At 34.7% G+C, this 16,715-nt stretch overlaps 1 protein-coding gene across 1 annotated transcript; it reads left to right on the top strand.

The window, feature by feature from the left end:
• Positions 1-2,265: 2,265 nt before the first annotated feature.
• On the top strand, positions 2,266-11,937 carry LOC125680571 (uncharacterized). Its single transcript, XM_048920256.2, has 3 exons — positions 2,266-2,394; positions 5,971-6,089; positions 11,544-11,937. Exons 1-3 carry the CDS (start codon positions 2,321-2,323, stop codon positions 11,705-11,707), a joined length of 357 nt encoding a protein of 118 aa, XP_048776213.2. The 5' UTR covers positions 2,266-2,320; the 3' UTR covers positions 11,708-11,937.
• Positions 11,938-16,715: the final 4,778 nt, after the last annotated feature.

A 16,715-nucleotide genomic window follows, 5' to 3' on the forward strand; every position in this document is an offset into this window, starting at 1 on the left:
AGATCTGTCAGCCGCGTAGGACCCCATACCTACCAAGCCCCCGCCAGTTAGATCTGTCAGCCGCGTAGGACCCCATACCTACCAAGCCCCCGCCAGTTAGATCTGTCAGCCGCGTAGGACCCCATACCTACCAAGCCCCCGCCAGTTAGATCTGTCAGCCGCCATCGTGGATTGTCCACCCTGTAGGGCTGAAACGATTCACCGAAATATCGATACTGTTCAATATAAACCCTCGATTCAATGTTCAATTCATTGCCTCGATTTTCTGTTCGATACGTTTATTACAAACTGGTTCAGTAAAATACATCAAGTTCGGCCTGTAATGATTATTTTTATCTGCATGGGGGACAAAATAGCGTCAAATAACGTTCAGACTGGGGTACCTGTAATGTGCGAAACGAAACGAAATCTACCGAAACGAAACCCACCGAAACGAAACGAAACAGATTGTACAACCGAACTCTTTTAATTTTAGTAATTAAAAATGGTATTTTAGGCCCCTGTGAAAGTTACCACATACAAATAAAATTCGCCTCCCTTTTGATGTAGGCTTTGGGCTTGACTGATACAAAGTTTAAAAAATTGGAAGGGGGGGGGGGGGTGAGTAAGCAAAACGTACATATCCGAAGTTGATTAAATACCATGTGCAATTAGTTTCAGATCCATAAATTTCAAAACGGAATGTTACAGTCTCACAGGTCAGAGGTCTTAGCGAAGGGTGGGTCGCCGGCGCTGGATCCGCGTTTGGGCATAAATACATGTTTCAGTGGTTTTTGCTCTAAAGACAAATCTATATATACATGTGGATATTGTGTATTTGTATGTAGTACATGTATATCAAACGGTGGATTCTGAGTATGTCCTCCCGTTCTCTTTGTACTTTATGCTACCCTTGTTCATAAATCTTTTGATTTTACAAAATGCTGACCTCCTCCTGATATTATTGCATAAAACAATTTCCGTTTTCCGTCCCGTTTTCAATTTCACGTCTTAGCAACACCCCAAATGTATAGAGTTATCTTTAGACTCACTACATATCAATAATAACTTTTAATAACACACACACACACATACACACACACACACACACACACACACACACACACACACACACACACACACACACACATATATATATATATATATATATATATATATATATATTACCGAATTGCATTCATATAATATGGTATACTATTTAATTTATTTCATTATTGAAAGTACTCGCACCTCAGCAGTTGGAGATAAAATAAGGGGTTAAGAACTCTTCCTGCTTTCAACTTTCTCAGACACCAGCTTCTTCAAACAATGTATCTATACCCAAAGGCGGATCCAACGCCGGTGACCCCCACCCCTCGTTTAGTGTGTTCCCCAGACCTCTGAGACTGTAACCCTCCGTTATGAAATTTACTGATCCGAAACTGATTTCACATGGTATTTAATCATCTTCGGATATGTACTTTGTCCTTACTCACACCCCCTTCCAACTTTTAAAACTTTGTATCAATCAAGCCCAAAGCCTACATCAAAGGGGAGGCGAATTTTATTTATCGGTGGTAACTTTCACAGGGGCCTAAGATACCATTTTCAATTATTTTAATTTAAAAAGTTCGGTTATACAATCTGTTTCGTTTCCTTTCGGTAGGTTTCGTTTAGGCAGATTTCGTTTCGTTTCGGTAGATTTCGTTTCGTTTCGATTTCGTTTTGCACTTTACAGGTACCCGTTCAGACTGTTGTTTACTTTGAGTCTTACGAAAATGATAATACACTTCATCAGCTTAAACTATGTACAGAGCCAACATGCATCTTACCATTTGTCAGTTTGGAAACATTTTGCTTTTAAAATTTTAAATGTTAATCTTGGTAATTAAATTTTTCTTCTATGTTATTATTGGTTTCTTCTGTAAATTGTATCGTATTGAAGTAATGAATCGTGGCATGAGTATTGCAATATGTATCGTATCGTGAAGGGGGCGTATCGGTTCAGCCCTAGCACCCTGGCTGTGTCCAGAACAACACTAACTGCGATCATTTAAAAGGATATGTGCCCTAGGTTGATACAGAAAAAGATGTGACCCATGTTACTGTTTAAAAGTTGCACTGTACTTTAACACCGGCATCAAGAAGGCTACCACACCATTCGAAGTTTAACTATTAATTAAATAATATCATTTACATGTTGTGTGTAAGCACGGAGTTCTCGACATTTGTCTTTTGTCACATAAGAAATGTCAACACCATTATATGTTCATTGTTAGAGGAATATGAGCGAGGCGTTAATTAACACATGTGCTTTGCTCAATATTTCTGAGCCATTGTTATGTTCAGAAGAAAGATGGCTACACCATCATCCAGCTTCAGTAAAGACATGAAACACATCCATTCACTATTAAGGTAAGTATGTGAGCAGTAGATTGACTTGATAAATTAACAGTGAGTTTTTATGTTTGTCACAAAATATCATGAAATCCATTTCACTGTTATATGTGCTTATTCTTAAATCAAAAGAGGTAGAATGGATTGTCAACTAAAGAAAGCAACATTTAAAGGGGCGTTAACTATGGAGGGTAATCGTGTTCAAAAATCCAAGCATGTAAACTTGTTAATTGAAACATGCAACCGTGTTAATTTCTATTTCAAATGTGTATGTTTGTAACTCAGGGGGTGTACGTTATGTTTCTCAGAACTGTATACCTCAGTGTTGTACTCTTCATTTGTGTAATCGTATGATTTCTGATTTGACATTTCCCTTTATAAAAATGCATCCTTGTTTCTTAAGTTATACGCGGTCATCCCTACAGTATTTCCGTTTGTAGACTTAGTATTTACATAGTTGTGTCTTGCAATATCGCATCTTACACTTTACAAGTCAACAAATGCCAAGTTTACATGTTTGTCGAATTTCGATATGACCGTATATGGAAAGACAACGGAAATTCACGATTACTAACTAGAACCGAAAGAAAATCAATGTGCTACACGGGCAGAGCACAAGGGGTTGCGAAATTGTACGTACTTGGGTGAAACGTCACCAATGAACAATATATTTCCGGAATAAATGTTAGCGTATTTTAAAAATTCGAAAAATTAATCATAATAAAGTCATATCTATTAAATCTAAAATACCTTACATATCTAATTACATTACGAATTTTACGAGGTACAACTGGACTGAAATTACATGTTAGTTTGGTAGGCTATTTTTTCTTCAATCATATCTAGGGAAAAGATAAATCAAAATACATACCTATTTTTTCATTATTATATGTAGCAATATGAAAGGAATTAGTTGTCAGAAATTTAACTCAACTTAATTTTTGTTGCACAAAGAATGACAAAGAGTATCGGCCACATGGCGTGGCTTTTCTGAAAGGGGGGAGGGCAAATTCTTCACCATCTAGCAAAAAAGGGGGACCCCCCCCCAAAAAAAAAATAACCCCCATAAAATATGTTGTCTATTCCAAACTAACAGCCTAAGGGAGGGGGAGGGGGCTTAGTCCTTCAATTCATTATTTACTACAACGTACATGTAGTGGGGGATGTAATCCAATATACCTTAGTTTCTATGTGAAAATAACTTTGCACGTAAAAATAACGGAAAATCAATTTTATGAAAATTAGAAATGTCCCCTTTCTGTTTTAATGTGCCTGAGTATAAGATGGACGAAATCAAGGATATCAAATGTGATTATCCACTCAAACAACTTCTTTGAGACTTCATCTCCCACAAAATTTATAAAGAGGAACACTTTAACAGAGACGGGATGCCCCTCATTGATTGTGGAAAAAAATGTTTCTACCACAGCATTCTTTCAGCCTTTTGACTGGCCCTGTGAAGCGCAGTACCACATGACCTCTGCACTTTTAATATTACATACACATAGGCGCCCTCAGGCGAGACCCCTACTAAGATGGGATAATTTCCGATGTTTCCCTGCTATTTTTCATAAATATTTTATTCTAAAAATTTAGAACGTTTATATCTGAATCTTTTAGGCATGTTTGATTAGATATCCATATTATGCACCATATCACAGCGAAATTTGGACTCTAGAATCCTTTATTTGCAAGGAAAACATTTTTTTTTTATCATTCCGGGACAAATCACAAATCATAAAAAATAAGTGAGAGATTGTTTCACTCTTTCGATGGTGAAATCACACTTCATAAGAGGTGTTTTAACGAACCATTAAATAAAATTTTAGTGTAATGAGCTACCTTAACCTGTGTAAAATATTTGTACTAGCATGTTGGATGGTTTTATCCATACATAAACGTTACATACATGTATCTGTGCACATGCACATCATGAAATTATATGCTTATTATTATGCGTTGGTGTAAATCCATTCTTTGTAACCTCTTAGATCATTTTCTGTGTGTAATGCGTACCGTTGAGAACTTGAGACTGTGACACATGTCGATTAGTCTTTTTATATAAAAACTTAACAAATTCGAGATGCACATGCATTGTCAATTTTGGCGCATGCGCAACAGCTTAGTCCTACAGATGGGGAATTCTTTCGGTTCTCGGTAATAATCGTGAAATTCCGTTGTCTTTCCATATATGGTCATATCGAAATTCGACAAACATGTAAACTTGACATTTGTTGACTTGTAACGTGCAAGATGCGATGTTGTAAGGTACAACTATGTAAATACTAAGTCTACCATCGGAAATACTGTAGGGATGACCGCGTATAACTTAAGAAACAATGATGCATTTTTATAAAGAGAAATGTCAAATCAGAAATCAAACGATTACACAAATGAAGAGTACAACACTGAGGTATACATTTTTGAGAAACATAACTTACACCCCCTGAGTTACAAACACACATAGTTGAAACTGAGAAATTAACACGGTTGCATGTTTCGATTAACAAGATTACATGCTTGGATTTTTGAACACGATTACCCTCCATAGTTAACTGCAGTAGTGTCACCAATCATTGAATTCAATGGAGATTGCTCTATATCATATATTTCATTAATAACACAAGTATTTAATTATTTCAAATACTGTACTTTTTAACCCCAAAGCAGGCACATGAATATGTAATTTGGGTGATTAGGGAAGTATTGGCTAGCAAGCCAATAGTTCTTCCTTATATATATATTTATATCAAAAGTGGCTATCTAATTTAGTTTTATGAGGTTTCTCTTGGTTTTCTGAAAAATACATTTATGTTCCGTTAGCCTCAGCTTAACCTTGCCAAGTAGACTAGGCTTGTTTTTTGGCATGACAGGCAGAACCAGTAACACAGTGTTGAATTGAAAAAATGTCATTTATTAATAAAATGACGAAAATGAAACTTGACAAAATAATGGGGGTCAGAAAAGACTAGAAAACATTGGTAAACGTCTTTGGATAAGTATTATGCAATCTGCCCCCCAGCAAAATCTAACATAAAGATATATGGGGGCCAAAAACATGACCCCCAACAAACATCACATAAAATTATATGAGAATCAACTAATCTGTTATCTAAACAACACAACCTGCCTGTCCACAAAAAAGGTGGGTAATGTAAAAACTTATGTTTTTATTAGTCATTAATAAATATTCCTATGTCATTGAGAGATTTTGAGGAAAATCACTTCCATAGAGCTCTATAAATGTCCCGTTAAATCAAAAAGAATAATGAGAAGTCCCCTGGTATTGTTAGTACATACGATGATATCCCATGTGATTATAACAAGGCGACGTACAATAATGTGCGAATGTGGCAATCAGCATAATGAAGTATACACGCAAGTACTAAATGGGAAAAAAATCATGCATTAAAACAAAATAATTCAAACTGTATTAAGAATGTGAATATGTTCACACTGTTTCAATAAAATTCAAAATGGAGAATTTATTGTATAGTCTCCATTAAAATGGTGACCAATAATTAGGTTCGGTAATTGCATGTATCGGTAACGTTTCATCTATTACATGTGCTCTCCTCTACACGTGATCCCCAGTCTCTGCACCAGCTGTCGTATGAGTATTGCCGTCAAGGAGTGTATTCAGGGTCCGGAGGGGCGGTTGTATCATAGATCGTGTCTCTTGCAGATGAGTTTCAGTCAAAACGTGGTAGAAGGTACGTAGATAAATGCATAGTTCATTGTCCGTATGCTACATTGTTACATGAGCGTGAAGATGAGGAACAGTGATCAATCTCGTAAATACCATAAAGAATGCACAGCTGAGAGTAGGACAAACACGGACTCCTGGAAACACCCGAGAGGGACGTTAAACAAAATCTAATCAATCAATCCACTTTCATTCATATGTTGATTCGATATATCAAAGTGAACTCGAAAAAAGAAACCCCGACATCACGGCAATTATGCATATCATGTTCATTTTTGATATTTGTATGTTCAATTGAAGGTAGAAACTATCGATGAATTAACAACTCAATTTGATGACAAACAAGGCGTACTTACGAGAACATGTTCTACGAATGATGTTTCTTTTTTAAAAATCGAAGCAGGCTACTGACAGATAATTATAAGTTGATGTTAGATTTTTTGTGGTAACTTTGTACATTATAGTTAGTATATACTGTGTATGTTATGTGTAGACATTATAGTTAGTGTACACACTGTGTTATGTGTATACATTATAGTTAGTGTACACACTGTGTTATGTATATACATTATAGTTAGTGTACACACTGTCTGTGTTATGTTTATACATTATAGTTAGTGTACACACTGTCTGTGTTATGTATATACATTATAGTTAGTGTACACACTGTGTTATGTATATACATTATAGTTAGTGTACACACTGTCTGTGTTATGTATATACATTATAGTTAGTGTACACACTGTCTGTGTTATGTATATACATTATAGTTAGTGTACACACTGTGTTATGTGTATACATTATAGTTAGTGTACACACTGTGTTATGTATATACATTATAGTTAGTGTACACACTGTGTTATGTGTATACATTATAGTTAGTGTACACACTGTGTTATGTGTGTACATTATAGTTAGTGTACACACTGTGTTATGTATATACATTATAGTTAGTGTACACACTGTGTTATGTGTATACATTATAGTTAGTGTACACACTGTCTGTGTTATGTATATACATTATAGTTAGTGTACACACTGTGTTATGTATATACATTATAGTTAGTGTACACACTGTCTGTGTTATGTGTATACATTATAGTTAGTGTACACACTGTGTTATGTGTATACATTATAGTTAGTGTACACACTGTCTGTGTTATGTGTATACTTTATAGTTAGTGTACACACTGTCTGTGTTATGTGTATACTTTATAGTTAGTGTACACACTGTGTTATGTGTATACATTATAGTTAGTGTACACACTGTGTTATGTGTATACATTATAGTTAGTGTACACACTGTCTGTGTTATGTATATACATTATAGTTAGTGTACACACTGTCTGTGTTATGTGTATACATTATAGTTAGTGTACACACTGTGTTATGTGTATACATTATAGTTAGTGTACACACTGTGTTATGTATATACATTATAGTTAGTGTACACACTGTGTTATGTGTATACATTATAGTTAGTGTACACACTGTGTTATGTATATACATTATAGTTAGTGTACACACTGTGTTATGTGTATACATTATAGTTAGTGTACACACTGTGTTATGTGTATACATTATAGTTAGTGTACACACTGTGTTATGTATATACATTATAGTTAGTGTACACACTGTGTTATGTGTATACATTATAGTTAGTGTACACACTGTGTTATGTATATACATTATAGTTAGTGTACACACTGTCTGTGTTATGTGTATACATTATAGTTAGTGTACACACTGTCTGTGTTATGTATATACATTATAGTTAGTGTACACACTGTGTTATGTATATACATTATAGTTAGTGTACACACTGTGTTATGTGTATACATTATAGTTAGTGTACACACTGTCTGTGTTATGTGTATACATTATAGTTAGTGTACACACTGTCTGTGTTATGTATATACATTATAGTTAGTGTACACACTGTGTTATGTATATACATTATAGTTAGTGTACACACTGTCTGTGTTATGTGTATACATTATAGTTAGTGTACACATTGTGTTATGTATATACATTATAGTTAGTGTACACACTGTGTTATGTATATACATTATAGTTAGTGTACACACTGTCTGTGTTATGTGTATACATTATAGTTAGTGTACACACTGTGTTATGTGTATACATTATAGTTAGTGTACACACTGTGTTATGTGTATACATTATAGTTAGTGTACACACTGTCTGTGTTATGTGTATACATTATAGTTAGTGTACACACTGTGTTATGTGTATACATTATAGTTAGTGTACACACTGTCTGTGTTATGTGTATACATTATAGTTAGTGTACACACTGTGTTATGTGTATACATTATAGTTAGTGTACACACTGTCTGTGTTATGTATATACATTATAGTTAGTGTACACACTGTGTTATGTATATACATTATAGTTAGTGTACACACTGTCTGTGTTATGTATATACATTATAGTTAGTGTACACACTGTGTTATGTATATACATTATAGTTAGTGTACACACTGTGTTATGTATATACATTATAGTTAGTGTACACACTGTCTGTGTTATGTGTATACATTATAGTTAGTGTACACACTGTGTTATGTGTATACATTATAGTTAGTGTACACACTGTCTGTGTTATATATATACATTATAGTTAGTGTACACACTGTGTTATGTATATACATTATAGTTAGTGTACACACTGTCTGTGTTATGTGTATACATTATAGTTAGTGTACACACTGTGTTATATATATACATTATAGTTAGTGTACACACTGTGTTATGTGTATACATTATAGTTAGTGTACACACTGTGTTATGTGTATACATTATAGTTAGTGTACACACTGTGTTATGTGTATACATTATAGTTAGTGTACACACTGTTATGTGTATACATTATAGTTAGTGTACACACTGTCTGTGTTATGTGTATACATTATAGTTAGTGTACACATTGTCTGTGTTATGTGTGTACATTATAGTTAGTGTACACACTGTCTGTGTTATGTGTATACATTATAGTTAGTGTACACACTGTGTTATGTGTATACATTATAGTTAGTGTACACACTGTGTTATGTGTATACATTATAGTTAGTGTACACACTGTCTGTGTTATGTATATACATTATAGTTAGTGTACACACTGTCTGTGTTATGTATATACATTATAGTTAGTGTACACACTGTCTGTGTTATGTGTATACTTTATAGTTAGTGTACACACTGTGTTATGTGTATACATTATAGTTAGTGTACACACTGTGTTATGTATATACATTATAGTTAGTGTACACACTGTCTGTGTTATGTATATACATTATAGTTAGTGTACACACTGTCTGTGTTATGTATATACATTATAGTTAGTGTACACACTGTGTTATGTGTGTACATTATAGTTAGTGTACACACTGTGTTATGTATATACATTATAGTTAGTGTACACACTGTGTTATGTATATACATTATAGTTAGTGTACACACTGTGTTTTATGTATACATTATAGTTAGTGTACACACTGTGTTATGTATATACATTATAGTTAGTGTACACACTGTCTATGTTATGTATATACATTATAGTTAGTGTACACACTGTGTTATGTATATACATTATAGTTAGTGTACACACTGTGTTATGTATATACATTATAGTTAGTGTACACACTGTGTGTGTTATGTGTATACATTATAGTTAGTGTACACACTGTGTTATGTATATACATTATAGTTAGTGTACACACTGTGTTATGTGTATACATTATAGTTAGTGTACACACTGTGTTATGTGTATACATTATAGTTAGTGTACACACTGTCTGTGTTATGTATATACATTATAGTTAGTGTACACACTGTCTGTGTTATGTGTGTACATTATAGTTAGTGTACACACTGTGTTATGTATATACATTATAGTTAGTGTACACACTGTGTTATGTGTATACATTATAGTTAGTGTACACACTGTGTTATGTGTATACATTATAGTTAGTGTACACACTGTCTGTGTTATGTATATACATTATAGTTAGTGTACACACTGTCTGTGTTATGTGTGTACATTATAGTTAGTGTACACACTGTGTTATGTATATACATTATAGTTAGTGTACACACTGTCTGTGTTATGTGCATACATTATAGTTAGTGTACACACTGTGTTATGTGTATACATTATAGTTAGTGTACACACTGTGTTATGTGTATACATTATAGTTAGTGTACACACTGTGTTATGTATATACATTATAGTTAGTGTACACACTGTGTTATGTATATACATTATAGTTTGTGTACACACTGTGTTATGTGTGTACATTTTAGTTTGTGTACCCACTGTGTAACGTGTATGGTACGGTATTTACAGATGGAAACCTATTAAAGCACATATTAAACGAGTTTGATTTGACGGAAGTGTGATGATGTTTCTTGTCTCAATCTGTTTTATTGGGTGGTCTGTCAAATATATTTTATATACTAATGTATTCTTTCACGGTTTTTAGGTAATAAATATTTTGTGTAAAAAAATTATCAAACATTTAATTTTTTTACTTATTCATCTCGTTGGTAGAGTGATTTCGAAGCTTTGGTTACAAAATTGCGTTTTAGCGATGAAGAACCACAGCGTGACGTCATTATTTGATCTATAGAAAGCCATTTCCTGTCTTCAGTCGTCTGTGGAATGAATAAACGGAAGTCCCTGTGATTTCTTCAATATTTGTAACCGGAAAGGTTGATATTAGGAGTACCATAATTGATTAATAGCTGACTGATATTGCAAAGGAACAATATTCATCAATATGAAACAAGAGACCAAATCAATGGACACTCATTAGGGTACACTCTACACATCCTTTAGAAAATACAACAACAACAAAAAAAAAAACAAGAAAAAACCCCACAAAATCAGAGACAGTGTGCAGCTGAAAAGTGAAGAATACCAACAGTAATCAATCTCATGACTTCTATACGGAATACAAATTAGAGAGTTGGGCAAACACTGACCCCTGGATTTACCAGAGTTGGGATCAGGTGCCCAGGAGAAGTAAGTATCCCCTGTCGACCGGTCACACCCGCCATGAGTCCTATATCCGTAGAAAGAGAAGTTCGAAATAGATATAGGCTTTACATCTCAAAAAGATTTTCGAAATGGCCAGTCACAGTTACGAGATTTATAATGCTATACTTTACGTTCTCTTTCTTTCATAGCACGGAAAACTTACAAGATGGTCCGTGTTTGTACAACTATTATTTTTGTATTCGTTATAGGAGTTATGAGATTGATCACTGTTCGTTATCTTCACCTTTATATAAGAGTTATGAGATTGATCACTGTTCGTTATCTTCACCTTTATAGGAGTTATGAGATTGATCGCTGTTTGCTATCTTCACCTTTTCACCTCAGGTTTAGGTATTGTACAGAGAAAAATCAATGATTGTATCATTACACTTTCATTGTAGGGATAGACTACTACCAAGATAGAAACTACCTTGTTTCTAACAGATCGGAAAAGAATCAAATGGAGACGTCCTTTGATCTCTTACAACAGCAGTACAGTGGCGCTTTTGTTCAGCAGGAGTCTGGGAAATTGTTTTCTATGTCTGACGATGACTTTATTTTGTAGTCGTGATGTCACGATGGACGAAGATTTTCTGTAAGAATGGCATCCAATGCACATTGTTACCAATACAATAGCATCACGATATCTTTGCTGTTTCATCAATCGTTTTGACGTCTTGCTCGTGCACGTTTCATCCTTGATTGCCCATCAAGGTCAAATACATATTGTGATAAAAATGTCGAAATATTTGTGGCATTGAAGAGATTATTTCGAAATAAAGAAATTCTCGTTCAGATTTCTTCATACAACGGAAAGCAAAATATATATATGAAATACGGTATCTTTAGATATCAATCAAAATGTTTTCTCTAGAACCATTGCGCCAATTTCAATAAAACTTGGCACAAATCATCCTTAGGTAAAGGGGATTCAAGGTTGTTTTTATGCCCCCGAGATCGAAGATCGAGGGGCATATTGTTTTTGTCCTGGCTATCATTCTGTAATCATGTCTGAAACTTTAACCTTGCTAATAACTTTTGAATAGTAAGTGATAGAGGTTTGATATTTCACATGAATATTCCTTGTGGCAAGACCTTTCCTTGGGTACCAACATTTTTGACCCTGTGTCCTTGACCTTGGAGTTTGACCTACTTTTGAAACTTTAACCTTGCTAATAACTTTTGAACAGTAAGTGATAGAGCTTTGATATTACACATGAGCATTCCTTGTGACAAGACCTTTCCGTTGGTACTAAACCTTTTGACCTTGACATTTGACCTACTTTTATTTTATTTTTTACATTGGTCATAACTTCTAATTGGTAAATATTAGAACTTTCATATTGTACATGAACATTTCTTGTGACAAGATCTTTCTATACTGGTACCAAGATATTTGTCCTTATGACTTTGACCATCTTCTGAATTGGCCATTATCGGGGGCATTTGTGTTTCACAAACAGATCTTGTTTTTCTTTTTTCAAATAAAGGGTCATCCTCCTTTCAAAGAAGAAAGAATGAAATAAACTCCGTAAAAATAGGGCGGGGTCATTTAAAAATCTTGCTATGAAGAACCGCTGGACCAGAAAAGTGAATATTTACATGAAGGTTTCCAGCCATAATGTAGATTTAAGTTTGTTTACATCATGGCCCCTAGGGGTAGGGTGGTCCCACAAATGGAGATGAAATTTTATATGCAGATATATAGCGAAAATCTTCTTAAGAACAATAGGACCATGATTAGCCATATTGATATGCAAGTATCCATGGGTAGTGCAGATTCAAGTTAGTTCAAATTGTGATTCCCGAAGTAGGGTGATGGGGTCACAATAGGGGATTAAAATTTTACATGTGGATATACAGGAGAAATCTTTTTTTTAAAAATCTTCTTCCTATACAACAAGAGCCATGACCAGTTATGTCAATATAATCTATGTAATTCCCGGAAGTAAGGTGGGACTAAAAAAGAGGATCAAAGTTTTACATGGGGATATGTAGGAAAAACTCTTCTGGGCCATGGTTAGTCATATCCCAAAGTAGTACAGGCTCACGTTTCTCCCAAAGGTAGGTGGGAGCCACAATAGGGGATTTAAATTTTACACAAAAATATGTAGGCAAACATTAGAACTCCTCATCTCCATTACAGCAAGGTCATGGTTAATCATATTTTAAATATGTAGACATCCTCAAGTAGTTCAAATTCAATTTTGTTCAATTCAGGAACCCAGTGGTAGGGTGGGACCATAATAGAAGATACAAATTGAAATGGGAATACTGAAGATTCCTATATATACGCGAGTAATTTATTATCATGTAATTTCGCGAGAAGCATCACTCGCGAAATAAAATCATTCGCTTTTAATGTTGTGTTGCTGAAATACATGTAAGAACTCTTGATAAACAGTCGACACGCGAATTCATGTTCCGGTGATTTGACGTATACGAGTCATTCCGCCATACTCGTGTAAGATAATGAACCTACAGTATACTATAGGATTAAACATTCTTTTTGAAGAATTTATCGATGTGTAAACTATGGACATTTTACTCACAAACTGAATAAAAGTACGAAGTACTTTTAATGTTAAGTTTGTTAGTAAAATGTCCATAAATTACACATCGATAAATTCTTCAAAAAGAATGTTTGATTCTTATCAATTCGTACCCTGTTTTAACAATTTCAATAATTTGAATAGTTTCCCCAAACTATGTTATTTGTTTTCAGGCGCGTATGTATATATAGTGTTTTGGGATTTATTGATGTGTAAATTATCGTTTAGATTTACTTTTGTTCAATCAAAACAATTGTAATAAATAACACTGGAATTAAAGGAAATTGATCAGAACAAAATGTTTTCAAGAGTAGCAGAGCCACAATGAATAATAATGAAATGCAAATGCACCAAAGGTGTGTATATCAAAGATTTTTATTTTCAAGTTATTAACCCTGGAGTTAGGGTGGATAAAATTTAACACAATGCATCTGGTTCGTCAATACAACCGATCATTGGGTCAAATGCTTTGTGACGTGTTTAATACCGATTGTTAAGCCGTTCTTGGCACACTGATTTTGACTGCGGATAACTCCGTTTACCTGATCAGGATATAGGATCACGGCGGGTGTGACCGATCGACAGGGGATGCTTACTCCTCCTAGACACCTGATCCCACCTCTGGTGTGTCCAGGGGTCCGTGTTTGCCCAACTATCTATTTTGTATTGCTTATGGGAAATTGACGATGGAGAAGTTGAAGTAAGTCTGTCATGAATTTAATTTGCTAGTTTGCCGTTAACATCTATGTTCAATAAAATATCTGATTATAAAGCAGAAAAAGCTGTGGGGTCTTTTATTTCAAGTTCACTGGGATATATCGGATCGGCATAATTATCAATGAAAATGATTATTGTTAATGTATAAATGTCGTCAATATTTATAAGTGTCGAGTTGAAGGCCACAACAAGAGATGTGTTTCTCATGTAGAAGTTTTTGAATAATTCTGCCTCATAGGAATATAAAAACAGGTAAAATAAAGGAGCACAATTCGTACCCATGACAATTCAAAACAGACCGTTGGAAGACCTGATCCCCAAAAACAACGAATACATTGTCAATGAGGAACTCCAGCATCATCATTTCAATATCAGAGTACTTGTGCGTAGAATCAGAGTCATGTCTAACAAAGTAACATTTGACTGATTTGTCCATTTTTATTGAAGAAGCAATTTTCTATGATGTCAAAAAGTTTAGTCTTTCATTTACATATATATGTATTGTGAGGAATGATCGTGTAAAGTGTTGAAAAGTGATACGTTTTGATGTTGTTGATTTGAGAGAAAAAAATTGTAGTTTCAAATAAAAATAAGACAACGTATACGTGATTCACAAAGGACATGTATCGGGAAAATAAACAGGCAGTGATTTCACATTGGATTTTGACACCACTTCAGAAAATGTCAGTACATTTCAGTAGTTACACCATCTTTTTATGGGTCAGAATAAACCTACGACCTGCAAAAATGAATCGCAATAATTCAAAGATTTAACCATTCATTTGCTAAAAAAATTATCATTGAAAAAATACTAACAGTAATCAAAATTCACAAAGCAATGCATGTTTGTTTGCTGACGATTGGAGGATTTCACACACGAGAATAAGCTTAGTGATGGCGCTGTCAAAATCGGACGTGTAGTCCAGTCCCCAATAACGTAATGTCCACTGTAATTCTGTAGAGTCTGAACTTTTAGAAAATCTAAGACCTAGCCACAAAGTGCATTGTATGAGAGAGAGAGAGAGAGAGAGAGAGAGAGAGAGAGAGAGAGAGAGAGTATCTGGAAGAGCTCTTCTAAATGTTTTTGCAATCTTCTTCATAACTCTTCTACTAGATTTAGTTGAGGGAGAATTCTTAAATATTTTTATCAATGCTCATAGATCGCAACCATTGATCAAATTTCTTTTGCAAATTCGACGTACTTTTGATCGTAAAACTTTTGCACTTTCTGAATTTTTGTCTGCATGCTTCGTGACTTTTAAGATTATGGCCTTGACCTTGTCATAGTCTGGACTCTCAGCTGTATCCAGCGCCGAGTGCAAAGAAGCTGCTTTGCTAATCAGTGCACTTTGCAACAAAGTTAACCAAACATTTCACGCTCATTTCAATTTTTTTCCAGATTTTCTGAAATCGATTTATCTGCCTTTTCTTGAAATTTTGAAACTTAAAATTTTTGATTTGTCAAATTCAGCCCCAATAGGTAAAAACTGGGACCCGTGTTGTAATCTTGATTTCTCTACCCCTCTGTTCTTTCACTATCTCTTTCTTCTTTTTGGTCTTCTATTTTTATCTTTTTTCGTTCAAATTATATTTTTATGCCCCTATATATTGATAGTTTTTGGTCTGTCTGGATGTCCACATAAACTTTAACGTTGATCATAATTTTCGAATGGATAGTGATATAGTTTTTATATTTGCATTGCTTTTAACAAGATCTTTCTTTAGGGAGCAAAATGTTTGACCTGTTTCATTGAGTGAAGTACCTTTATTTACCTCCCCCCCCCCCCTTGGATGCCACAGACAGACTACGGACGAATAAGATTATATTCTAGGAAGGCTAATGACGAATACGTTTATGTTATGGGCTTATCACTAATGAATACGATGATCTTACAGACTGGACTTTCAACAGTTTAATGTCAATATTTCACAAATTGGTTCCTAAGGTTGTTATGCCTAGGGGTGATACTGGAGATAAGCACCCAGTTTCAAATAAGTGCTCCTATGGGCGTGCGAAAAATATAGCCTCTGACAACCAAAGTCCAGCTCCTGACCTTCTCGTGGTGGAACTGTTTCAACGAACAGGAGAAGGGGCAAAGGCGAGACCCTGGCGCCTTAAAACCAGTGCTTGGGGTGGATGGAGCTCCTCAGCCTTGGAAGGCAATTCATCTAAGAGAAGGAAAACTCTGATTTCAAACCCGGCGTTGAAAGTCGTTAGTTGTTCACAACATTCAAAACATGGGTAGACAGGACTCAATAGCCATGGTCGGCAACCAGTCTAGGAGAAAGAGACTCTGATGTAAA

Source organism: Ostrea edulis, chromosome 2 (genome assembly GCF_947568905.1).
Source record: "Ostrea edulis chromosome 2, xbOstEdul1.1, whole genome shotgun sequence".
Taxonomy (NCBI): domain Eukaryota; kingdom Metazoa; phylum Mollusca; class Bivalvia; order Ostreida; family Ostreidae; genus Ostrea; species Ostrea edulis.